General features: G+C 46.9%; 1 protein-coding gene across 7 annotated transcripts in view; it reads right to left on the bottom strand.

Moving 5' to 3' along the window:
- The window catches only part of fam135a (family with sequence similarity 135 member A), a 38372-nt gene that overhangs the window by 7510 nt on the left and 12504 nt on the right, over positions 1-18358 (bottom strand). Inside the window, exons 5-15 of one of the 7 annotated variants that reach the window (XM_042066618.1) lie at positions 14104-14243; positions 13349-13419; positions 12712-12885; positions 11700-11826; positions 8842-8995; positions 7787-7864; positions 6973-7022; positions 5634-5792; positions 4952-5025; positions 4624-4778; positions 1663-3733 (exon numbers count right to left, since the gene is read on the bottom strand). In XM_042066618.1, the coding sequence (XP_041922552.1) occupies positions 1663-3733; positions 4624-4778; positions 4952-5025; positions 5634-5792; positions 6973-7022; positions 7787-7864; positions 8842-8995; positions 11700-11826; positions 12712-12885; positions 13349-13419; positions 14104-14243 (3253 nt within the window). Of the gene's footprint in view, positions 1-1662; positions 3734-4623; positions 4779-4951; positions 5026-5633; positions 5793-6972; positions 7023-7786; positions 7865-8841; positions 9058-11155; positions 11273-11699; positions 11827-12711; positions 12886-13348; positions 13420-14103; positions 14244-18358 lie in introns of those variants that run through there. The other 6 variants (XM_042066619.1, XM_042066620.1, XM_042066621.1 and 3 more) reach the window with 6 other exon arrangements.

Below are 18358 nucleotides of genomic sequence, written 5' to 3'. Positions count from 1 at the left end.
ATTCATTTTATACAACCCCACCCCCATCTTGCCTGTTCATAATTCTGAGAAATTCTTGAATTGTGTGCATGTGTGCGTGTACACGTTTATGTTTATGTGTGTGTGTGTGTGTGTGTGTGTGTGTGTGTGTGTGTGTGTGTGTGTGTGTGTGTGTGCGTGCTTGTGTGTTTGCCTGCGTATGTGTGTTTGTGCATGTGCATGCATGAGTACATATGTCTACTGTGTGAGTATGTGTCATACGTATGATTACTGTGAATGTATGTGTGTGCGTGTGTATCTGTTTATGCACATGTGTGCACACGGAATGGGTTAACATGACCCTTGGAGGCAAACATACGGAAAAAATTGGTCATCCTAGGCCCTACGGTTCTCAAGATATTCACAGAAAACTGTGTCTGCCCTACCCTCCTTTCGGGGGGTCCAGTACAGCGGGGGGGGGGGGCTACAGATCAAAACGAAAAACGATGTTTCCATGCTATCCATGTGGGGTTACATGCCCACCAAGTTTCGTGTACCCCGGTCTTTCAGTGTCCCGGGAATCCTTGTTGGTGTACGGTCACTAAATGTACACACAAATTATTTTATTGTAAGGCCCCCCATGAACGAAAGTTCACAAAACTTGGCATGCATTCGGAGGGTGTCATAATGATCCTACACAGTTTTGACCATGTCAGCCAGAGATATTGTGATGAAAACACCTCATTTTTTGCTTTTTAATTTTTAACTAGGTGGAGCTATACATGAAATAAGTGGTAATGGGATGGGTTGACATGCCCCCTTAAGACCAATATACAAAAAAAAGGTGGACCTCCTAGGCCCTACGGTTCTCGAGATATTCACAGAAAACTGTCTCCGGCCACCTACAGGCCAGTTGGTGTATAGTAACATAAATTAATTTATTGTGTGGCCCCCTATGAACGGAATTCCACAAAACTTGGCATGCACTCAGAGGGTGTCATAATGATCCTACACTTCCAATTTTGCGCAGTTTTGACTATGTTAGGTCACAGGTACCTGCGATTACAACACCTCATTTTTACTTTTTTGTGTTTAACTAGGTGGCGCTATACATGAAATGAGTTATGGAATGGGTTGACGTGGCCCCTTGACATCAACGTACAAAAAAAAATGGTCCTCCTAAACCTTACGGTTCTCGAGATATTCACAGAAAACTGTGTCCGCCCTACCCTCCTTTCAGGGGGTGCAGTCCAGCGGGGGGGCTACAGATCAAAAACGAAAAACGATGGTTCCATGCCATCCATATGGGCTTACATGCCCACCAAGTTTCGTCTACCCCGGTCTTTCAGTGTCCCGAGAATCCTTGACGGAAATTTGGACATGGGAAAAAAAATAAATAAATAAAATCTGACTAAACCTATTTTGCTTCGCTGCGCGGCGGTCATAAATAACTTGCTGAAATGTTCGTAATCAAAACTGGCAAATAAAGTAGGTTGCCTTTTAAAACCCACTCACAACTAGGAATAACATTAACATACTGACTAACCCTCCAATTGTTCCAACAAACATTTAATCCAAATCCCCAGTAAAACTGGCATCATCTACCGGGGTTTATAGATCCAGTCTCTTAGAGTTAGCGTAGCTTCACCTAAAAAAGTTCTTAACTAATGATAGACCATGAGAGAGAGAGCGCTGGAGACTTACGCATTCATGTGAGCTTCAGGGACGTTCTCATACCAGCGCATGCTGCTGGTGGTGGTGGTGGTGAGGGGCGGGACAACAGCCCGACAGCAGACGGGCGGTTGGTGCAGGGAGCTGCCCGTCTCCGGCAGGTTCTCCAATCCCACCTGGTCATAGAGCAGGCTCCTCCCCTCCTCGCCGCTCTCCTCCGCCCCCTCCATCCCGTTGACGTAGGCCGGGGCGTCCGTCTCCTCGTAGTAACCGTTCTCGATGTCGTGTTCCGGCTCCTCGTCGTCATCGCCCTCGTCCTCCTCGTTGGCTCCAGCAGCCGCTGCGGGGACGAGGGTGGTGGTGGAGGTGGCGGACAGGCCAGAGGGTCGGACGCCCAGAGTGACCGCGGACGACTCGACGGGGCTGATCTCGGACACGTCGGTGCTGGAGCGTGAGCCGAAGTGGTTCTCCACCAGGCCGCGCTTCACCATGTCCGTACTGCTGGTGCCTGAGGCGCTGGACTGGGCCCCTCCCGCGGCAGTGGACGCGGACGCTGACGCAGACGCAGACGCAGACGCAGACGCAGGCGGTTCTGCTGCTGCAGCCCCACAGGGGGCGCCGGTCGAAGGCGAGTCCAGGAACACAGACTCGTCCCCCAGACTGGCGAGGGTGGAGCGCTGGGCGGTGGTGGTGGCAGGGCACAGGGGGTTGTTGGGGGCATGAGCGCTGCTGCTGACCGGCTCCCAGGGGTCAGGGTCGGCCGAGAACACCAGGCTCTGCTCCTGCACCAGCACGCTGGACTTCCTCCCGACGGGCTCGCTCTCGGGCTCTTCGTCGGACGGGAGCGAGGTGATGGACGTAAGCGAGGACTGGACGTCACTCACGCCGCTCGTCGTCTCTGGGCAGAGGCCGCCTCCTCCTCCTCCGTCAGGGCCCTTGGCTCCCGCTGTGAGCGCCTGCAGTGGCCTGACGGTGGACACAGGCCTGGGCGGCTTCTCCGACGCCGGCTGCTGCTGCTGGGGGACCCAGACGGGCTCCGTGGTGTCGGCCTTCGCCTGCGGCCCCGGTGCCAGCTGTGTGGCCGAGCTGGGCTCGCTCTCGATGCCCGAGTCCGAGAGGCGTGACGAAGGTCCACCGGGCAGCTGGATGCAGTCGCTCTTAGCGCCCAGCGCTGGACCACCGCCCTCGCCTGCTGCTGCTGCTGCTTCTGATGATGCCGCCGCTGCCCCCTCCACCCCACCGCCTTGCGAGGGCTGGACCTCAGGGCTGCAGTGCGACTGTGTGATCTCTGGCAGCAGCCCCGCTAGCCGGCCCGGTGAGAGCACGGTGACCTTCTCGCCCTGGTAGGGGTCCTTGTCGCTGGGCTTCACATCAATGTGCCGGAGGCCCCCGCTGTGGCCCCCTGCTGCTGCTGCTGCTGCGGGCGGCGGCGCCTCACCACGGGGAACGGGCACTCCGCCCTCCGCGCCCGCCACTGGGGCTGCGGCTCCAGGACCTGCCTGGGGCCTGCCGTGGGCGCCCGCCACGGGCCGCAGCAGGTTGGTGAAGTCGTCCCTTAGGCAGCCGCCGTCCGTTTGGCACTCGGCCTCCCCCGCCGGGTCGGGCAGCGTGGGAGCGTGTTTGACGCTGATCCGGGAACTGTTTCTGCCGTCCCCAGGGAGGAGGTGGTGGTGGTGGTGGTGGTGACCTTCTCTCTCCTCCCCATCTCGTCCACCAACACCCTCCCCCGCTGTCGACGCTGACCACTCCCGGGGAGGCTTGGCCAGGGGCTCGGCGACAGAGGAGTGTGAGGGTGGCAGCTTCAGGTGCTTGTAGCCGGTGAGGATGACCGAGTCCTTGGAGCTCTGGCGCACCAGCTTCTTGGAGTTCTCCGTCTTGGTGTTCTTCTTCAGCTTGATGGACTTGGCCTTGGACTTGAGCGGCTGCAGCTCGGCCGTGGGCTCGGGCCAGGTGGTGTCCAGGGCGCCGTGCCGCGGCTCGGGGGTCGGGCTCAGGAGACCTGTGCCGCTGGCACCACTCATGTCCCGCGAGCTGGACCGGTCCAACCTCCCTGATACGGACCCTCTACGGGCGTTAGGCATCCCTAGCCAAGGGCCGTCACGATCTGAGGGAGAGAAGCAAGCTGGGTGAGAGAGTAGCCAAGACCAGCAGCAGACACAGACATTATCCTCAAGTCATTGTGGCTTAGCAACACATCATAATTAAGCAGTGGGAGTAGTGTTGGTAAAGCATTTCGGCATGGCCGAATGCAAGGTACCGAAGGTAATCACAGCCATGGTGATATCCTGTGCCAACACCAATATGAGTGTCGTACTGCTTATATACAACAGTTCCATTATCACCTAATTTAGTTTTTAGATACTAAATTGTGATTTCTGTTGTTTATTTTGATTTTTGCTCGTTCACCCTCCGCCCACAAAAATAGTTCTAATCTTAGCCTTGGCGTTTCTGGTTGCCAAGCAACATAACACCCCTCAAGAGTCAAGATCAGTGAGAGGCTATGTGCTTGTGCACACAGTAGGCTAACTTGTACCTAATGTCTATACATCTCGTATCAAATTGAACATACATCTCGTATCAAATTGAACATTCACCTACTCTTTACTTACTCCATTTTCTCACTCAAATGTGATGTTATGAAATCACTGCTCTCTTGAAATGTTATGAAATCACTGCTCTCACTGATCGCTTTGTATGAATGAAATGTTGGCTTTGGATAATTCAGTGCAATATGTGGAGTGATTACTTGTAGTAAAACGTCCTAGTGGGGGATCTCCTGGAATATCGCCACTCATGACGACTCATGGAATGCCTCTCATCCAATGAGAAATTAAGAAGTAGTTTGACGGGACCTTACTGTCGTTTAACACACCATATAATACATAGCTTACTATATGCATTGTATGGTAAGGTATGAACTACTATTGAAATAAAAATAAAAAAACTGTTCTGTGACGGAGCTGTTGGCTTTTTCAGTCACGTGGTGCGACTTACCCTCCTTGACCGAGTCGAGGTAGCGGTCCTCAAAGATGATTGGCAGCGAATTGACATCTCCGTCCAGGTCGGCACACTCGACAGGCAGTGGCGGCAGTGACAGGAAGTAGGAGGAGCTTTTAATGGCGGCAGTCATCTGTTGGTGGCTGTGAGCGCTGCGAGGAGAGACCGAGGGAGGGAAGGAGGGAAGGAGGGAGCAGTTCAGTGAGTTCATAAGCATCATCCAGCAGCCCTTTACCACCGACAGCCTGACTACTGCAGCTAAAAGAAATGACAGGATTCTTTATCAGTGCTGATGAAAGGAGAGAAAATCTTCAAAGACACTCACTGCAGTTCCTGGTAGGCGAGCGCGGTTTGGCGCGGATGTTCCAGGCAAAAGAAAGCCTCAGCAAATCTTCGGACCTGCCGAGGTGAAATGTAAATGCATCTTAAAACTGTTGATCATTACAAATATCTCTATGCCTCCGAAGTGAGTTAACTATTGAATTTCTGTGGAGTAAGGGCAAGTTACTCCATTGGTGCCAAACTATCGACATCCATAAATAGTTCTGCAGTCATTGCAAATTAATTTACATCCACCACCTCATTCACAGTCGTTGCCTCCATATATGGCACCCCAGCACCTGTTCACACATCAGGACATTACATCCCATAATGATCTCTATTGACACACAGCAGATAACGAGGGGGTAGCGTAGCTGCAGGTGTCAGCGATTAGCTTCACAGCCTGATCAAGCTCAGGATCCAGGTGTGGACGGATCCTCACTTTGAAAAACTCACACAACTCCCAAGCTTTTGCATAATACGACACATAGGTTCACGTATAACACTTCACTCCACTTGTCTAACCATAACTGGGTCAATTCGTTCATTTGATATTGTTAGTTAGGGTCAAGGATTTTTGGAGATGCATTTAAATTTTAGATCAAACAAAGGCACAAGTCTGTGCTTGTGTGAGTGCATGTAGGATTGAGTGTGTGTGTGTGTGTGTGTGTCTGAGTCTAACTAACCCTTAGCGTGTGATGGTCCATGGCCAGCAGGGCGGCGATGCTCTCGTGCAGGGACACCACCTCCAGGAACTGACCCCACAGCGCCATGAGCAGAGAGCACAGCTGGGCCAGGTTCATGTTCACCAGCTCCGCCAACTCATCTGGACTCTCTGCTCTCTTCTGGAGAACACGCACACACACATGCATGTGTATCCACACACACACACACACACACACACACACAAGAGCATAGAATTGAGCAAATATTCAGAGATCTGGTGAAAAAGCAACCAAACAAACAAACAAACAAATCAAATACTCTTTTCAGCCACCAGGGGGCATCCCCACACAGTGAGTCTCCTTAAGCAGAGGCACGGGGGATGTTGCAGCGTTACCGAGATGAGCCAGATAATTGATAAGTGTTTGAAGGACGGAAAGAGGATTTTTTTTTTCTTTTTTTCTTTATATATTTATTCTTGAACAACTTGAGAGAGGCAGCAAGCATACCTAACGATTCAAACCCACCCCAACCACCATACACAGACTTATTGAATAGTAAAACATAACATTCTGGAGTACAGCACTAGAATGGAAATGAAATCCGTGAGTCAGTGTGTGCTACCTGTATTTCTGGGAGACATCCAACACCGTTTCATCCTGACTGACAGCCAGAGTGTGAAAGACCCTGTGAGTGGCTCAAAATAACCCCTTTGGGCTGAAAACTGCACATCTTTTTGGGCTTAGAGTCAGACAGCCGTTGGAGCTCCCAGAAGCTGTTGTGTCATGGCCCACCACTGCGCACTTGTGTCACATTAAAGACATTAGCACAGTGCTCCCCAGCTAACGCTAGCCAAGCTGCAGCATCAGCAAACCTGCTCCACAGACGGCTGCTCTACATCCCAGTGACTACAGTGCAGAGTCAGGGAGAGAAGAGGCTGTGTGTGTGTGTGTGTGTGTGTGTGTGTGTGTGTGTGTGTGTGTGTGTGTGTATGTGTGTGTGTGTGTGTGTGTTGGGGGTGGGGTGCAACACGCATAATAAATCTGGGATAAATATTTCAGAGCTTCTCAATTTTTTATAAATACTCCCACAGACGTAAAAGAGAGCAGAGGAGAAATCTATGACTTATCTGTTTTAACATCGCTGAAAATAGAGCTAGGCACACTGAGACTGATGTTCTCATTAGATAAACAAATCACATGGCATTATCAGAGCAAAATGAATATGAGGGTAACCTGCAGGTCTGTCTATGACTAAAAACATGCCTCAAAAGAAGGATTTATTGTGTGTAAGCGTTTATTAATATGTATGTGTAACTGTATGTGTCTATGTTCCATCACTATGAACGGTGAGAGCACATACCTTCACTTGGTCACAAAGTTCGGTGAGACGGGCCTCCACGTCGAGTTTCTCTGGGGGACAAAGAACACAAAGGTCATGATAAATTTCAAGATATCAACGTGGGATTGGTCTGCAAGTGTAGCTGAGGGAGCAGAGGAACCATTAGAACATCAGCAGAGGAACCATTAGAACATCAGCAGAGGAACCATTAGATTGACAAACCAGGAGGAAATAGTGAAAGACCAGGACACTACAGGGACACCAGAACAGAGACAGAGAGAAAGGGAGAGAGAGAAAGACAGAGATGGAAAGAAAGGGAGAGAGAGAGAGAGACAGAGATGGAGAGAGAGAAAGAAAGAAAAAAAGAAAGGATAGAGAGAGGGATAGACAGATTTGAAAAGATAACTCGATGAAGAGCTAAAGAAGGGAAGAGGAAAGAAGAGAAAACTGAGGAAAAGTTGAGAGCAGAGAGAGAGAGAGAGAGAGAGAGAGAGAGAGAGAGGGGGGGGAGAGAGAGAGAGAGAGAGCAGAGAGAGAGAGAGAGACGAGGCATTGCCAGACATGAAGAGAAACCCCCAATAGCCTAGAAACACACTGAAGAAGGAAGAAGGAACAAGAGAAAAAGAGCACAGATCTCCAGTGTTCCATCAGCAAGGAAGACTTACTCAACGGAGAGAAAAGTCAACCGCCTGGAGAGGAGGCGCATCGGGAGAGGAGAGAGAGATAGAGAGAGAGAGAAGACGGAGGGAGGGAAGGACAATGAGAGGTGGAGGAGGAGAGCGAGTGAGCCAGGGAAGAGGGGGACGGGGTCGTACGGGATGGAGGGGTAACATACCTATGGTGACGTGCCTTTGGCCGCGGGGGTAAGGTCTTCTGAGAACTCTTTCATAAAGGACTTGCATGCTGGGCTTGGCTAGTGGTGGGGATTGCACATATATAGGCACATGTTCAACGTGTCATCTCCCTTCAGCGGGTGCTTAATGCTCAGTAAGAGCCATTTACTGTTAGGTGGGTTAGAGAGAGGTGGTGGGGCTGACAAAAGCCTGTGCAGCAGCAGGAGCAGGAGGAGAGGGGTTAGTGTCTGAGGGTGATGCTGTGCTACAGGAGAGAAACTAGTGGCTTAGGGAGCTAGTCTACAGTTGGAAATGAAGGGGTTTAGTGAAGTTAACAGAACACACACAAGCACAACAAAAAAAGATTGCTCATAAGGGGCAACGATTGGGTATTTACAGAAGACACACACACACACACACACACACACGTACACACACAACATCAATACAAGCACATAGTTGGATGGGTAATTCTGGTTAGGATGAGGATGATAAGTTGAGAAGAACAGGTTTAAGTTAGTTACTGCCTAGGTGACCAATCATACAAATTTCCAGTAAAGGGGTTAGATGGTGAGAGGCGGGATTAATTTGAATGTTAGCAAATGATAAAACAAAAATACAACAACAACAACAACAACAACAACAACAACAACAACATCTCAAAACAGCCATCTAAAACAAACAAGCTAAAAAACTGACAGGACGTGTGGCACCTATGAAACTGGAGGTCACTTTGACAAAGCAATAAATAATCACTGATCACACACACTCGATTACAAAGCAGTGCTTTAAAAAAACAAAACAACACAAAACTCTCCTTCTCATTTACAACTGAATGTGGCCATCAGAAAGCCAATAGTACCACTCAATTCCCTCCCTGGAACAATCACATCCATTGACCTTCAAAGTGATTTGGACAAAGCATCAGCAACAGTGCTACGCATGAAGGAACAGAACATAAATGGGGTGGGGATTATGAGCCGGCTAGCACTAAGAGAGAGAGGGGGTGGTGTGGGTGGAGGGGGTGTGTGTGGGGGGGCATGGGCGCCCACTGTACCTAGCTCCATGCGGTGGGAGGAGGGCAGGTCCTTGGTGACGGTGGAGAAGTAGGAGAAGAGACCCTGGTAGGCCAGCAGCAGGCTGGCACACAAGCTCTGGTGCAGGTTGAAGGCGTGCTGCAGGCAGTGATCAGACACCAGGAACGTCTTCCCCTGAGGAGGGCACGAGAGCACAACACACCTTAAAAGAACATGCCAACTTTTGGGAAATTCAGCTCATCTACCACAGCAACAACATACCATTCTCTGTGCATGCAATAACCCTGTTTGACACCTTAGGCCTATAGGATGTTAGTTAAGCCAGTTAGCCTACAACTCCCTTTTAGCACCAGGCTAGCAATAGGTTAACTGGTGTAATGTGGGATTCAGCAAATCTCACCAGTGGTCCATTCTGTGTGCACTAAATGTTGTGTGTGCAAGAACTCACACCACACCACCCTGGTGGAGCACCGGTAACCTCACTGATTGACATTCGGTCAATCTGGGTTCGATTCCCGCCACTGAGAGTCCGTGTTGCTTTGGATAAATGCGTCGGCTAAATATCAGTCAACTTTAACACTGCTGCAGCCAATCAGAAACAGGATGTCATCAGTTCACACCCCAGAGAGTTGCAACAACTCGATTCACGCCAATGTTCTATTTCAAGCCTCAAATAGTTGCCGGAAGTTAACAGCAGTACAGCAGTATGGACAGCGAACAAGGCATGCAAATTAACGTTAAGCTAAGCTCAGTCTACTAGCTATTTAATAGGCTACGATATAAAGTCTGGAATTGTATTAAAGATATACTGTTTTAATGGTAGGTAAACCACAGTTTACACAATAATTACACTGTGCTATTTACTTTCAATTACTCGACGTCGTCGCTCTGTATCTCAATATTTAAGTTTTCAATGCATTCTAATCAACTGTCAATTTTGTCCAGAACTTTTTGAAGTGAATTTTGATGCCCCATGTACGCAACTCTCTCTCTATACGATTCTGCCACAAACCTATGGAGCACTGAGGGGAGGAATCTATTTGATTGGCTGTTCATGTTGGCTGTTCTTCAAACATGAGCAATCTCCAGCATCGCTAACCCCATCTTTAAAAGAACTGAGATGGAGTTCGACTTTTCGGTTCCCTTCATGTCTACAGTCAAAGGGAATTGAAATGCTGAACTTGCAGCGAGCAACCCAAACCAAAGTTTAAACACACTACAAATGTTACAGAAAGTTGAATCAGTTCAATGTTCATTCCATTCCAATATACCAGAGCCTTCAACTCCCTCTGCCACAGAAATCGCTCAATGGATTAGATAATGCTGCTGAACTGATCCGAGACCAGGCCTGGCATGGATCTATGAGATTCTCACAGGCTTCGGCCTCAGGGAAAAAGCGAGCCTTCGCTAATGTGTGTGTGTGTGTGTGTGTGTGTGGTTAATATTAAAGACCATCTCTATGGCGAGGCGAAGGGAAAGGGAATATATACTGGAGTTTTTTTTCTTTTGTTTGGTTTCTGCAGCCATTATGAAACTCCGCTCTGGGCAGCTCGAGTGCATTCTGGGTCTTGAGCCGTCTGTGTGCCGTTGTGGGGGTGGAGGACGTGGGGAGCTAGTCCACTAAGAGGAGAGGGTTCGTTCTCATCTGTGTGCCGTTGTGGGGGTGGAGGACGTGGGGAGCTAGTCCACTAAGAGGAGAGGGTTCGTTCTCGTCTGTGTGCCGTTGTGGGGGTGGAGGACGTGGGGAGCTAGTCCACTAAGAGGAGAGGGTTCGTTCTCATCTGTGTGCCGTTGTGGGGGTGGAGGACGTGGGGAGCTAGTCCACTAAGAGGAGAGGGTTCGTTCTCATCTGTGTGCCGTTGTGGGGGTGGAGGACGTGGGGAGCTAGTCCACTAAGAGGAGAGGGTTCGTTCTCGTCTGTGTGCCGTTGTGGGGGTGGAGGACGTGGGGAGCTAGTCCACTAAGAGGAGAGGGTTCGTTCTCATCTGTGTGCCGTTGTGGGGGTGGAGGACTTGGGGAGCTAGTCCACTAAGAGGAGAGGGTTCGTTCTCGTTCCTGCTCGCTCACATTCTCCTGTCCACAGCATCAGAGCTGGTACTGCTGCTGCAATGTTACATCATCTCTGTTCCAACCAAATGAGGCCATGGCCATGGATAAAAAATACCATTGCGCTGGCTATTCCAGATGAACGGTTTGAACTGAGACCTTAAGTGATGATACGGATGTGTGATGTCTATTTTTTGGCTTTGTGTGATCTTATACAATACCCTACCAAATATAACAGTTCCCCAGTTAACACATGTTTTACACTCATCAGTGGTGTCTGTAAGTTACCTCAATGATGTCAGCAAGCAAAATGTCCTGATGTCCTTCCAGTGTCAACATTCTTGTCTAACACAGTGGCTTAATCTTCCCAAGCTTCCTGGTAATTAGGAACTTCAAGTCAAAGTGCTGCCGTTGTAAGTGAAGGTAATTGCTAACTGCTGGGGGGCATTTCGAGTACATGGTGTAGAGCTGAGGTCACTAATAGGCGGACTGTGGTCTGGGTCTGAAAATAAGTCCCTTCAAGGCGGAACAAGACCCCTCCGCTGTGCGTTGGGGTCCAGTTCGCCCTGTAGGGACTTATTTTCCCAATAATGACCGGCGTTCTATACATTATCCCTTACTTAAAATCTGTAACTGGACCTCACTGAAATTTAATTGAATACCCTTGGCCTAGAGACTGTAATAGCAGAGCGCTACAGCTTCAGCACAAGAAAGCCAAAGGGCTCTTGTCTGACTTAATTTTCTCGTGTTTGTCACTAAATCACTTATAATTGGTCAAAGTCTCCTGTTGCTGTGGCTGGCCACAGAATACAGGCTGCTGAACTGGACTTACATCAGGGGATAACTGCTTGACATAGCTGCTGCCAAACACCACATTCTCCAGAGGGGGGATGAGGGAGTCTTTGCTCTGTGCCGGCGCGTTTCGGTTCAGCCATGTACTCTTCACATGCCGGGGAAAGCTACACACAAGCACAAAAGCGCACACACACACACACACACACACACACACACACACACACACACACACACACACACACACACACACAGAGATCAGCACAACAAATCCAGAGGCAAAGGGTAGTAAACTGGCATCATTTGTCAGCGAACAAATGACAGTACATGATAAAATACCACAAGGAGAATAAGAGCTATTCATTCTTAGACACATTTCAAGAGGCATTTCCAAGAACGCTGACAAAAACAGGTCTGAGAGTTTAAGAAAACAGCCTGTGTATCAAAGGCAAACACTTGCTGACTCCAACAAAGTGCATCTCGTCACACAAATTAAAACAAATCCCTGCTAAGACATGATGCCAACAGTGTGTATATATTACAACAGTCTCTCTTCTTTCTGAATTCTGCTGACACAGATCCTTGGTCAAGACAACGGTCAGACACATACAGGGGTGTAATAGTGTGTTCAAAACACTGAAATTATACCCTTTAATCACTGTTTCCCTGTAGAAGCATGTTTAATCACGCTACAAAAATCTGTAGGCTATACCTTTTCACACATTGGCTCCTGTTTACGAAACAAACACATGATATAAAACAGGCGTAACACAGGCGTACACTCATTTTCAAGCAAAGCTTGCTGTGACAGAGTGCCATCACTACAGTTGAGTATGCGTTCTGAAAGCTGCAGGTTTAGTATACCGACGGAGACTTGGGTCCAAGGCCAGGTGGGGTCACTACACTCTCCCTTCGCTACAACTTGGCATTCATAAATCTGGGTGTGAGCAGTGGCTACACTCAGATCTCATGTCAAGTCTCAACTTGTGTACGCAAGCTTTCTAGTGTTTTTGTTTTAGAACTATCCCAGAGTCTCCGTGCCTCCGACTGACCTGATAAGGGGCTGGTGCAGGGCCACCAGGGAGGCGTGCACCACCGCGGAGATGACGGACAGGTGGAAATAGTCGAACATGACGTTGATATGCTGATGGATGCCTCGCTGCAGGCTAAAGTGCAAGCGCAGTGTCCGGCTGCTGATGCTTTGCAGGGTCCCAGGGTCCTCAGGCCTGGATGGAGGTAGGGGGAGAGAGAGAGAGAGAGAGAGAGAGAGAGAGAGAGAGAAGGAGGGAGGGAGGGAGAGAGAGAGAAAAAGAGAGAGAGAGGGGGGAGGGGGGACAGAGGACACACATGTGACATGAGACACACTGGAAGAACAAACTTGTTTATCAGAGGTCTTCTCTGTTTTCTATGCATCTTGCCAAATGGTCTGAAGGAAACAAGTCAGACAACGGACTGACATAAATTCAAGAAAACAGGAATGTACCTGAAGATGGTGGACACATATGTGTGAAAAAGACCTCTGTCTGACCTCAATCAGTCAACATTTCATTTTGTCACCCATACATTGAGTGGTACACAGTTGAACACAACCACTCTCCACTCACTTAACTTATACCATACTTAAACAAAGAGGGGGGGGGGGGGGGGCATAAAGAAAAAAGGCGTGTGTCAAAGCTCTGGGATACATACGAGTAGTCACCATCTGTGAAGTGCAGCTCCAGAATGAGCTGGAAGTCCATATCATTTAGGGAGTCCTCCACCTGGTGGGTGAGGTGAAAGACAGACACTCAAACAGGGTCTGATGGGTGGTCTAACAGAGATGCCCTATCACTAAAAACTCACTACCGAGACCATTAAAAGCATTAAAGGAATTATCCGGAGTAAAATGCACTTTAGATCAATTTACGGATGATTGGGAGTACATACGTTGAGTTGACATCAAAATCATGTAATTCGGATGTGTTTTGAGAAAGTTCGATTTTACCGTTTTTAGTCAAAACTCGTTAGCCTGGAAGTGACCTGGGCATGTCATTTCGCCGCTACAAAACGCTATTTTTATACCTCTTCTACAGTTCCAAACAACATTACACTTACGTGGTAGTGAGTAGAGGGTCCCTAAAGCCAAACCGAAGTATCCTGAGGTCTTTATGTGGTCGGATAGAGAGTCCAGAATGAATTTCATCAAACCAGTACATGTTGCTGCTGCAGCTGCCATCTTTAGGGGAAAGTCCGTAGGAGTCGATGACATGCCCGGGTCACTTCCAGGCTAACGAGTTTTGACTAAAAACGGTAAAATCGAACTTTCTCAAAACACATCCGAATTACATGATTTTGATGTCAACTCAACGTATGTACTCCCAATCCGTAAATTGATCTAAAGTGCATTTTACTCCAGATAATTCCTTTAAGGAAGAGGTACAACAGGCACAAAACATATGACTTACCTTCCTCTCGTCCAGAAGCATCATGACCTTGAAAATAAGCACGTCGTTGACCACTATCTCCTCGTTCTTGTAGAGAATCTGGAAGGTCTTGCTGCAGATGACATCATCTTGAACGCTGGCGGGGAAGGCCAAGTCTGACCCTGATGGAAGAGAAAGGATCACGGTCAACTACAGAATCCTGCTGACACCTCCTCCACACCGCTCCACTGCTGCTCCCTGATGCACTTAAGAACTCACAGGCAGGTACTGTCTGCACAACACTCCTGGAATGTTTGGAATGGAATGGAATGTCAACTTTTGGAATCTTTCTGGAATTCACAGGGCGAAAACAATTAATCCTAAAGCCCAATTAACACCAAAGATTCGCAACGAGATGAGCTGCAACATTCTATAAACCAGCAACTTGCTGCAATGTTCTAAAACCTTGCAATTGGACATGGTAAATGCTTTGCGACGGCTTGCAACAGCTGGCAACGACGTGCGACATTTACACATCGCTGCAACTCCTTTCTGCAACTGCTTTTTTGTGAATTGGGCTGAAAGGATCTTCTACATCATAGACTGAACACTGGCTGACTGTTAAGCTGATCTCTGGATTAGTGACATTTCCTCTGTTGAGGCCATCCTTAAAAATATTTTCGTTTGCCGTAACCCGACCGACCCTGTCAATTTAGAACCGACCCAAATATTTATTTTTTTCCCCTTTTAGTCCGACCGACTTGCCGGTTGTAAACTTGCGTTAATACCGACCGATTGTTTTTTTTACTCTAAACAACCAATACAAACGCAATAAAATAATATTTCTTTTAGTAGGCCCAAGTATTGTGAATATAAATTGCCTACATGCAAACGTGGCTCACTTAAAAAAAACCTGTGGCGTCATCTCTACACCATTGGTTTTACGCATGTCACACTATGGCCTACGCTTCGTTTCATTCACACAAACTGATAACGCTTTTACTTGGCACGAAGTTCTGGAAGAACTGTGGCCAGATCTTTTCTCATCCCTTCTCCCCCTAGTCTAACGGTGACCGTGTCGGAGTATTGAAATTGGTTGTGGTCTATTCAGCATTTCTCAAAATATGGGTCCGCAACATGGAGACTGCTGGTCCGCGGAGTCGTGGAGTGAAATTAGGATCATATGAGCATTCATTCAATGCGCGTCTGCGCGAGAGTAACTGAAACTAATCGATAACATTGGTATCAAAGCTCCGCTTCAACCTGTTGGAAGGCTATTTATTTATTTAACGAAACTTAATAGAACGACGTTGTTTTTTAGAACTTCCTTAGAAACAGAGCAGAGACTGTATAATACACTGTATATAGCATTGAGTATTGTATAGTCAAATTTCAATATAACGTGGCCAAGAGCTATTGTAGCCTTCTTTCTGGGTACATGTAGATGAGCCTTATGACCCAAAAGTCTGCCATGACCGGGCCTCAGGTCAAAGAAGTTTGAGAAAGGCTGGTCTATATAACCTGCATCAGAATGAGGTTTGCAATGGTGCGCCTGAAGGCACGGGTTGAAGACCCAGTCAGTTACGTCACGATATGCACATTTGTGTAAATTCATTCCTACGTAATCACCATGACCAAAATTGTACTTTTTTTTTTACTTTGAATCTTGAAAAAAAAAAATATTGACCTACCTACCGACCCACTTTTAATTTTTTTTGGCTGTTACTGCAAACAAAAATATTTTTAAGGATGGCCTGAATGGACAAAAATGATGCATTATAGGTGAAAGACCAAGACATTTTATCATCATAATCAGTGGTCCCCAAACTTTTTCTTCCGAGGGCCAGCTCACTATGCCTGGCTCTAAGAGAGGACCAGAGACTCGGAGTATATCAGTAACCATAAATAGCTTAGTGCTGTGAACAACAGCAGTCTATCTTAGTTGAATAGTCCATTACATTTAATATACTGCAATTTAATACCATTGTTAGCTGTGTTTATGTTGCCATCATGCCATATCAGTGTAAAATGTGGCTCAAATTAAATAATACTGATAAAAAGACTTTAGCATTCCCAAAAGTATTAGCAGGGAGTCCCAAAAGTATATTTTATTCAAAATGTGTGAACTCTGTGTCTTTGCATACACAGCTCATATTGTGAACAAGTATATCCTACAAATAATTCAAATAACTCAAAGTATGAGAATTTTATGTGCTGGCAAAAACATCTGAAATGACCATCATTCTAACTTTCACTCACCTGATGAGAACTTAAAAACCTCTTACATGTTTGCAGGTAGGCCTACATTTCATTCCGTTTTCGATGGCAAACGCAAAACAGCGCCAAAACAACCACCAGTGGACAAATAGAGTATTACATGCGTACTGTTAAGACTCGCCATAGAGAATGAATGCCAGATGCTATATACCACGGACATGAATTGGGGGGCCACCCAAAATGAGGTGGCGGGCCATATCCGGCCCGCGGGCCGTAGTTTGGGGACCACTGATCATAATTAAGAACTTTTCCACAAGTTAAACGTAGAGCTAACCTCATGCAATGAAGTTTGCTATTACACCCAAATAACAAAATAGGCTTTAAAATGATATTGCTCTCCCAGCATCTTACACAAGCTGAATATTATAGACACAAATAAAATAAAACATTAAGAGAAATACATTTTTCCCTCAGGCTACTTTTAATTAATTTTCTTCAGTCCTTCACAGGAATCCAGAAAAGGAACAACAGCTCTGAAACACCCAGTTTCAAGAGAAATATGTCATAGTTTCAGATCTGTTTGATGTGAGAAGCCTTTGATGATCTTGACTGTGATAAGCTCTCAAAACAAGAGTGTGTACACACACACTAGGGCTGGGCAATATATCGGTATTACGACTACGACCGATATATTTTTGAAAACGATATGTAGTTGAGACAATATCGTAATACCGGTATTATGCATAGGTATTATGTCAAATAATGGGCCATTTTATCAAAGCCACTTGCTCTTCTTTGTTCAGACCATTCAGATAGCCACAGCTCTGTTCAACTGCGCCCCTTGCGTGTGCACGTTCTCCCTCGCAGCACTACAAACTTTCAAACATAACGGACACCGAGTCAGATTTTGTTTACCTTGATCAGAGAGTGCTGATGCCTATTCCGTCGGCACATCAACGGCTAGACCGAGAATTCTCGTTGTGAAATCAAAATTCCACTGGAGCTCCAAGCGGTTTTGTACACGCAGATTTAAGTTACAACACTGTTTACAGCTCTTCGACTCACGGTAAAATGTCATTTTTGGTACGTAACATAGCCTAGCTAATTTAAATATAGACGCTATCGTCGTTTTGTATGCGTTAATGTTTGCATGTTCCGGTTCGTAAGAAAAATCCCTATGCACGATTGAATAGGGTTTCAGGAATCATAAAAAATAATGCCCCTAACTGCTCGTGAGTCCCCGCGTGCATATCCTCTTAATAAAATCAGCGTGTAGGTTGTCTCCCTGAGGACTTTAGATCTGCTACTGTATATCGCTAAACGCAAGCATTCATCAGTGCACTCTTGATGAGTGACTCAGTTACGTTGTTTAAGTAGCCTAATTGTTTAAAACTATTTTTGTTGTTGATAGCAACATGTCTAGGCCATCATAGGCTACATTTGCCTGTCATCTAGGCCCTATCAAACCCTTACGGGTAAAAGAACTGCATTGTGTGACAAAACTGCAGGTTTTTTCAATATTTTTGTGCCCAAAATATTGCATTGTGCAGTACAATGTAGACCTGCATTGTCAGTCAGGGTCAACTTTTGGTCTTTTGTTATTTGCACAGCTTTATCAGAGCAACTGTAGCCTATGCCTATTGTAGGCCTATGTTATTGTTTACACTTTTTTGCACAGCTGTGTTAGAGCAGTCTGAAATCATTCTAATTAAAGCTGGTTGAGTGAATACAAAACACTTAGCTCTTTCTGTTTAAAATATCAATATATATTGTATATCGCCAATCAGCTCCAAAATATATTGGGATATCAGTTTTGGTCCATATCGCCCAGCCCTACTCCTTGTGCAGTTAAATATTTACAAACAGGTATGTGCTGTGTAGCCTACTTTTTTCTTATTTGCACAGTATGCCAATTGGTTTATTGGCTTTTAACGGTAGCCTATGTTTTGTGTTACCTTTATTGTTTTCTTGTTGTAAAGCTGTAGGCCTGTGTTGCCAATCAGGGTCGACCGAATATTGTTATTTGCACAGCCCTCAGAGCAACTGTATGCCTATTGGTATATGTTATTGTTTACACTTT

Source organism: Alosa sapidissima, chromosome 16 (assembly GCF_018492685.1).
Source record: "Alosa sapidissima isolate fAloSap1 chromosome 16, fAloSap1.pri, whole genome shotgun sequence".
NCBI lineage: Eukaryota > Metazoa > Chordata > Actinopteri > Clupeiformes > Clupeidae > Alosa > Alosa sapidissima.
This window is presented reverse-complemented; position numbering and strand designations above follow the sequence as displayed.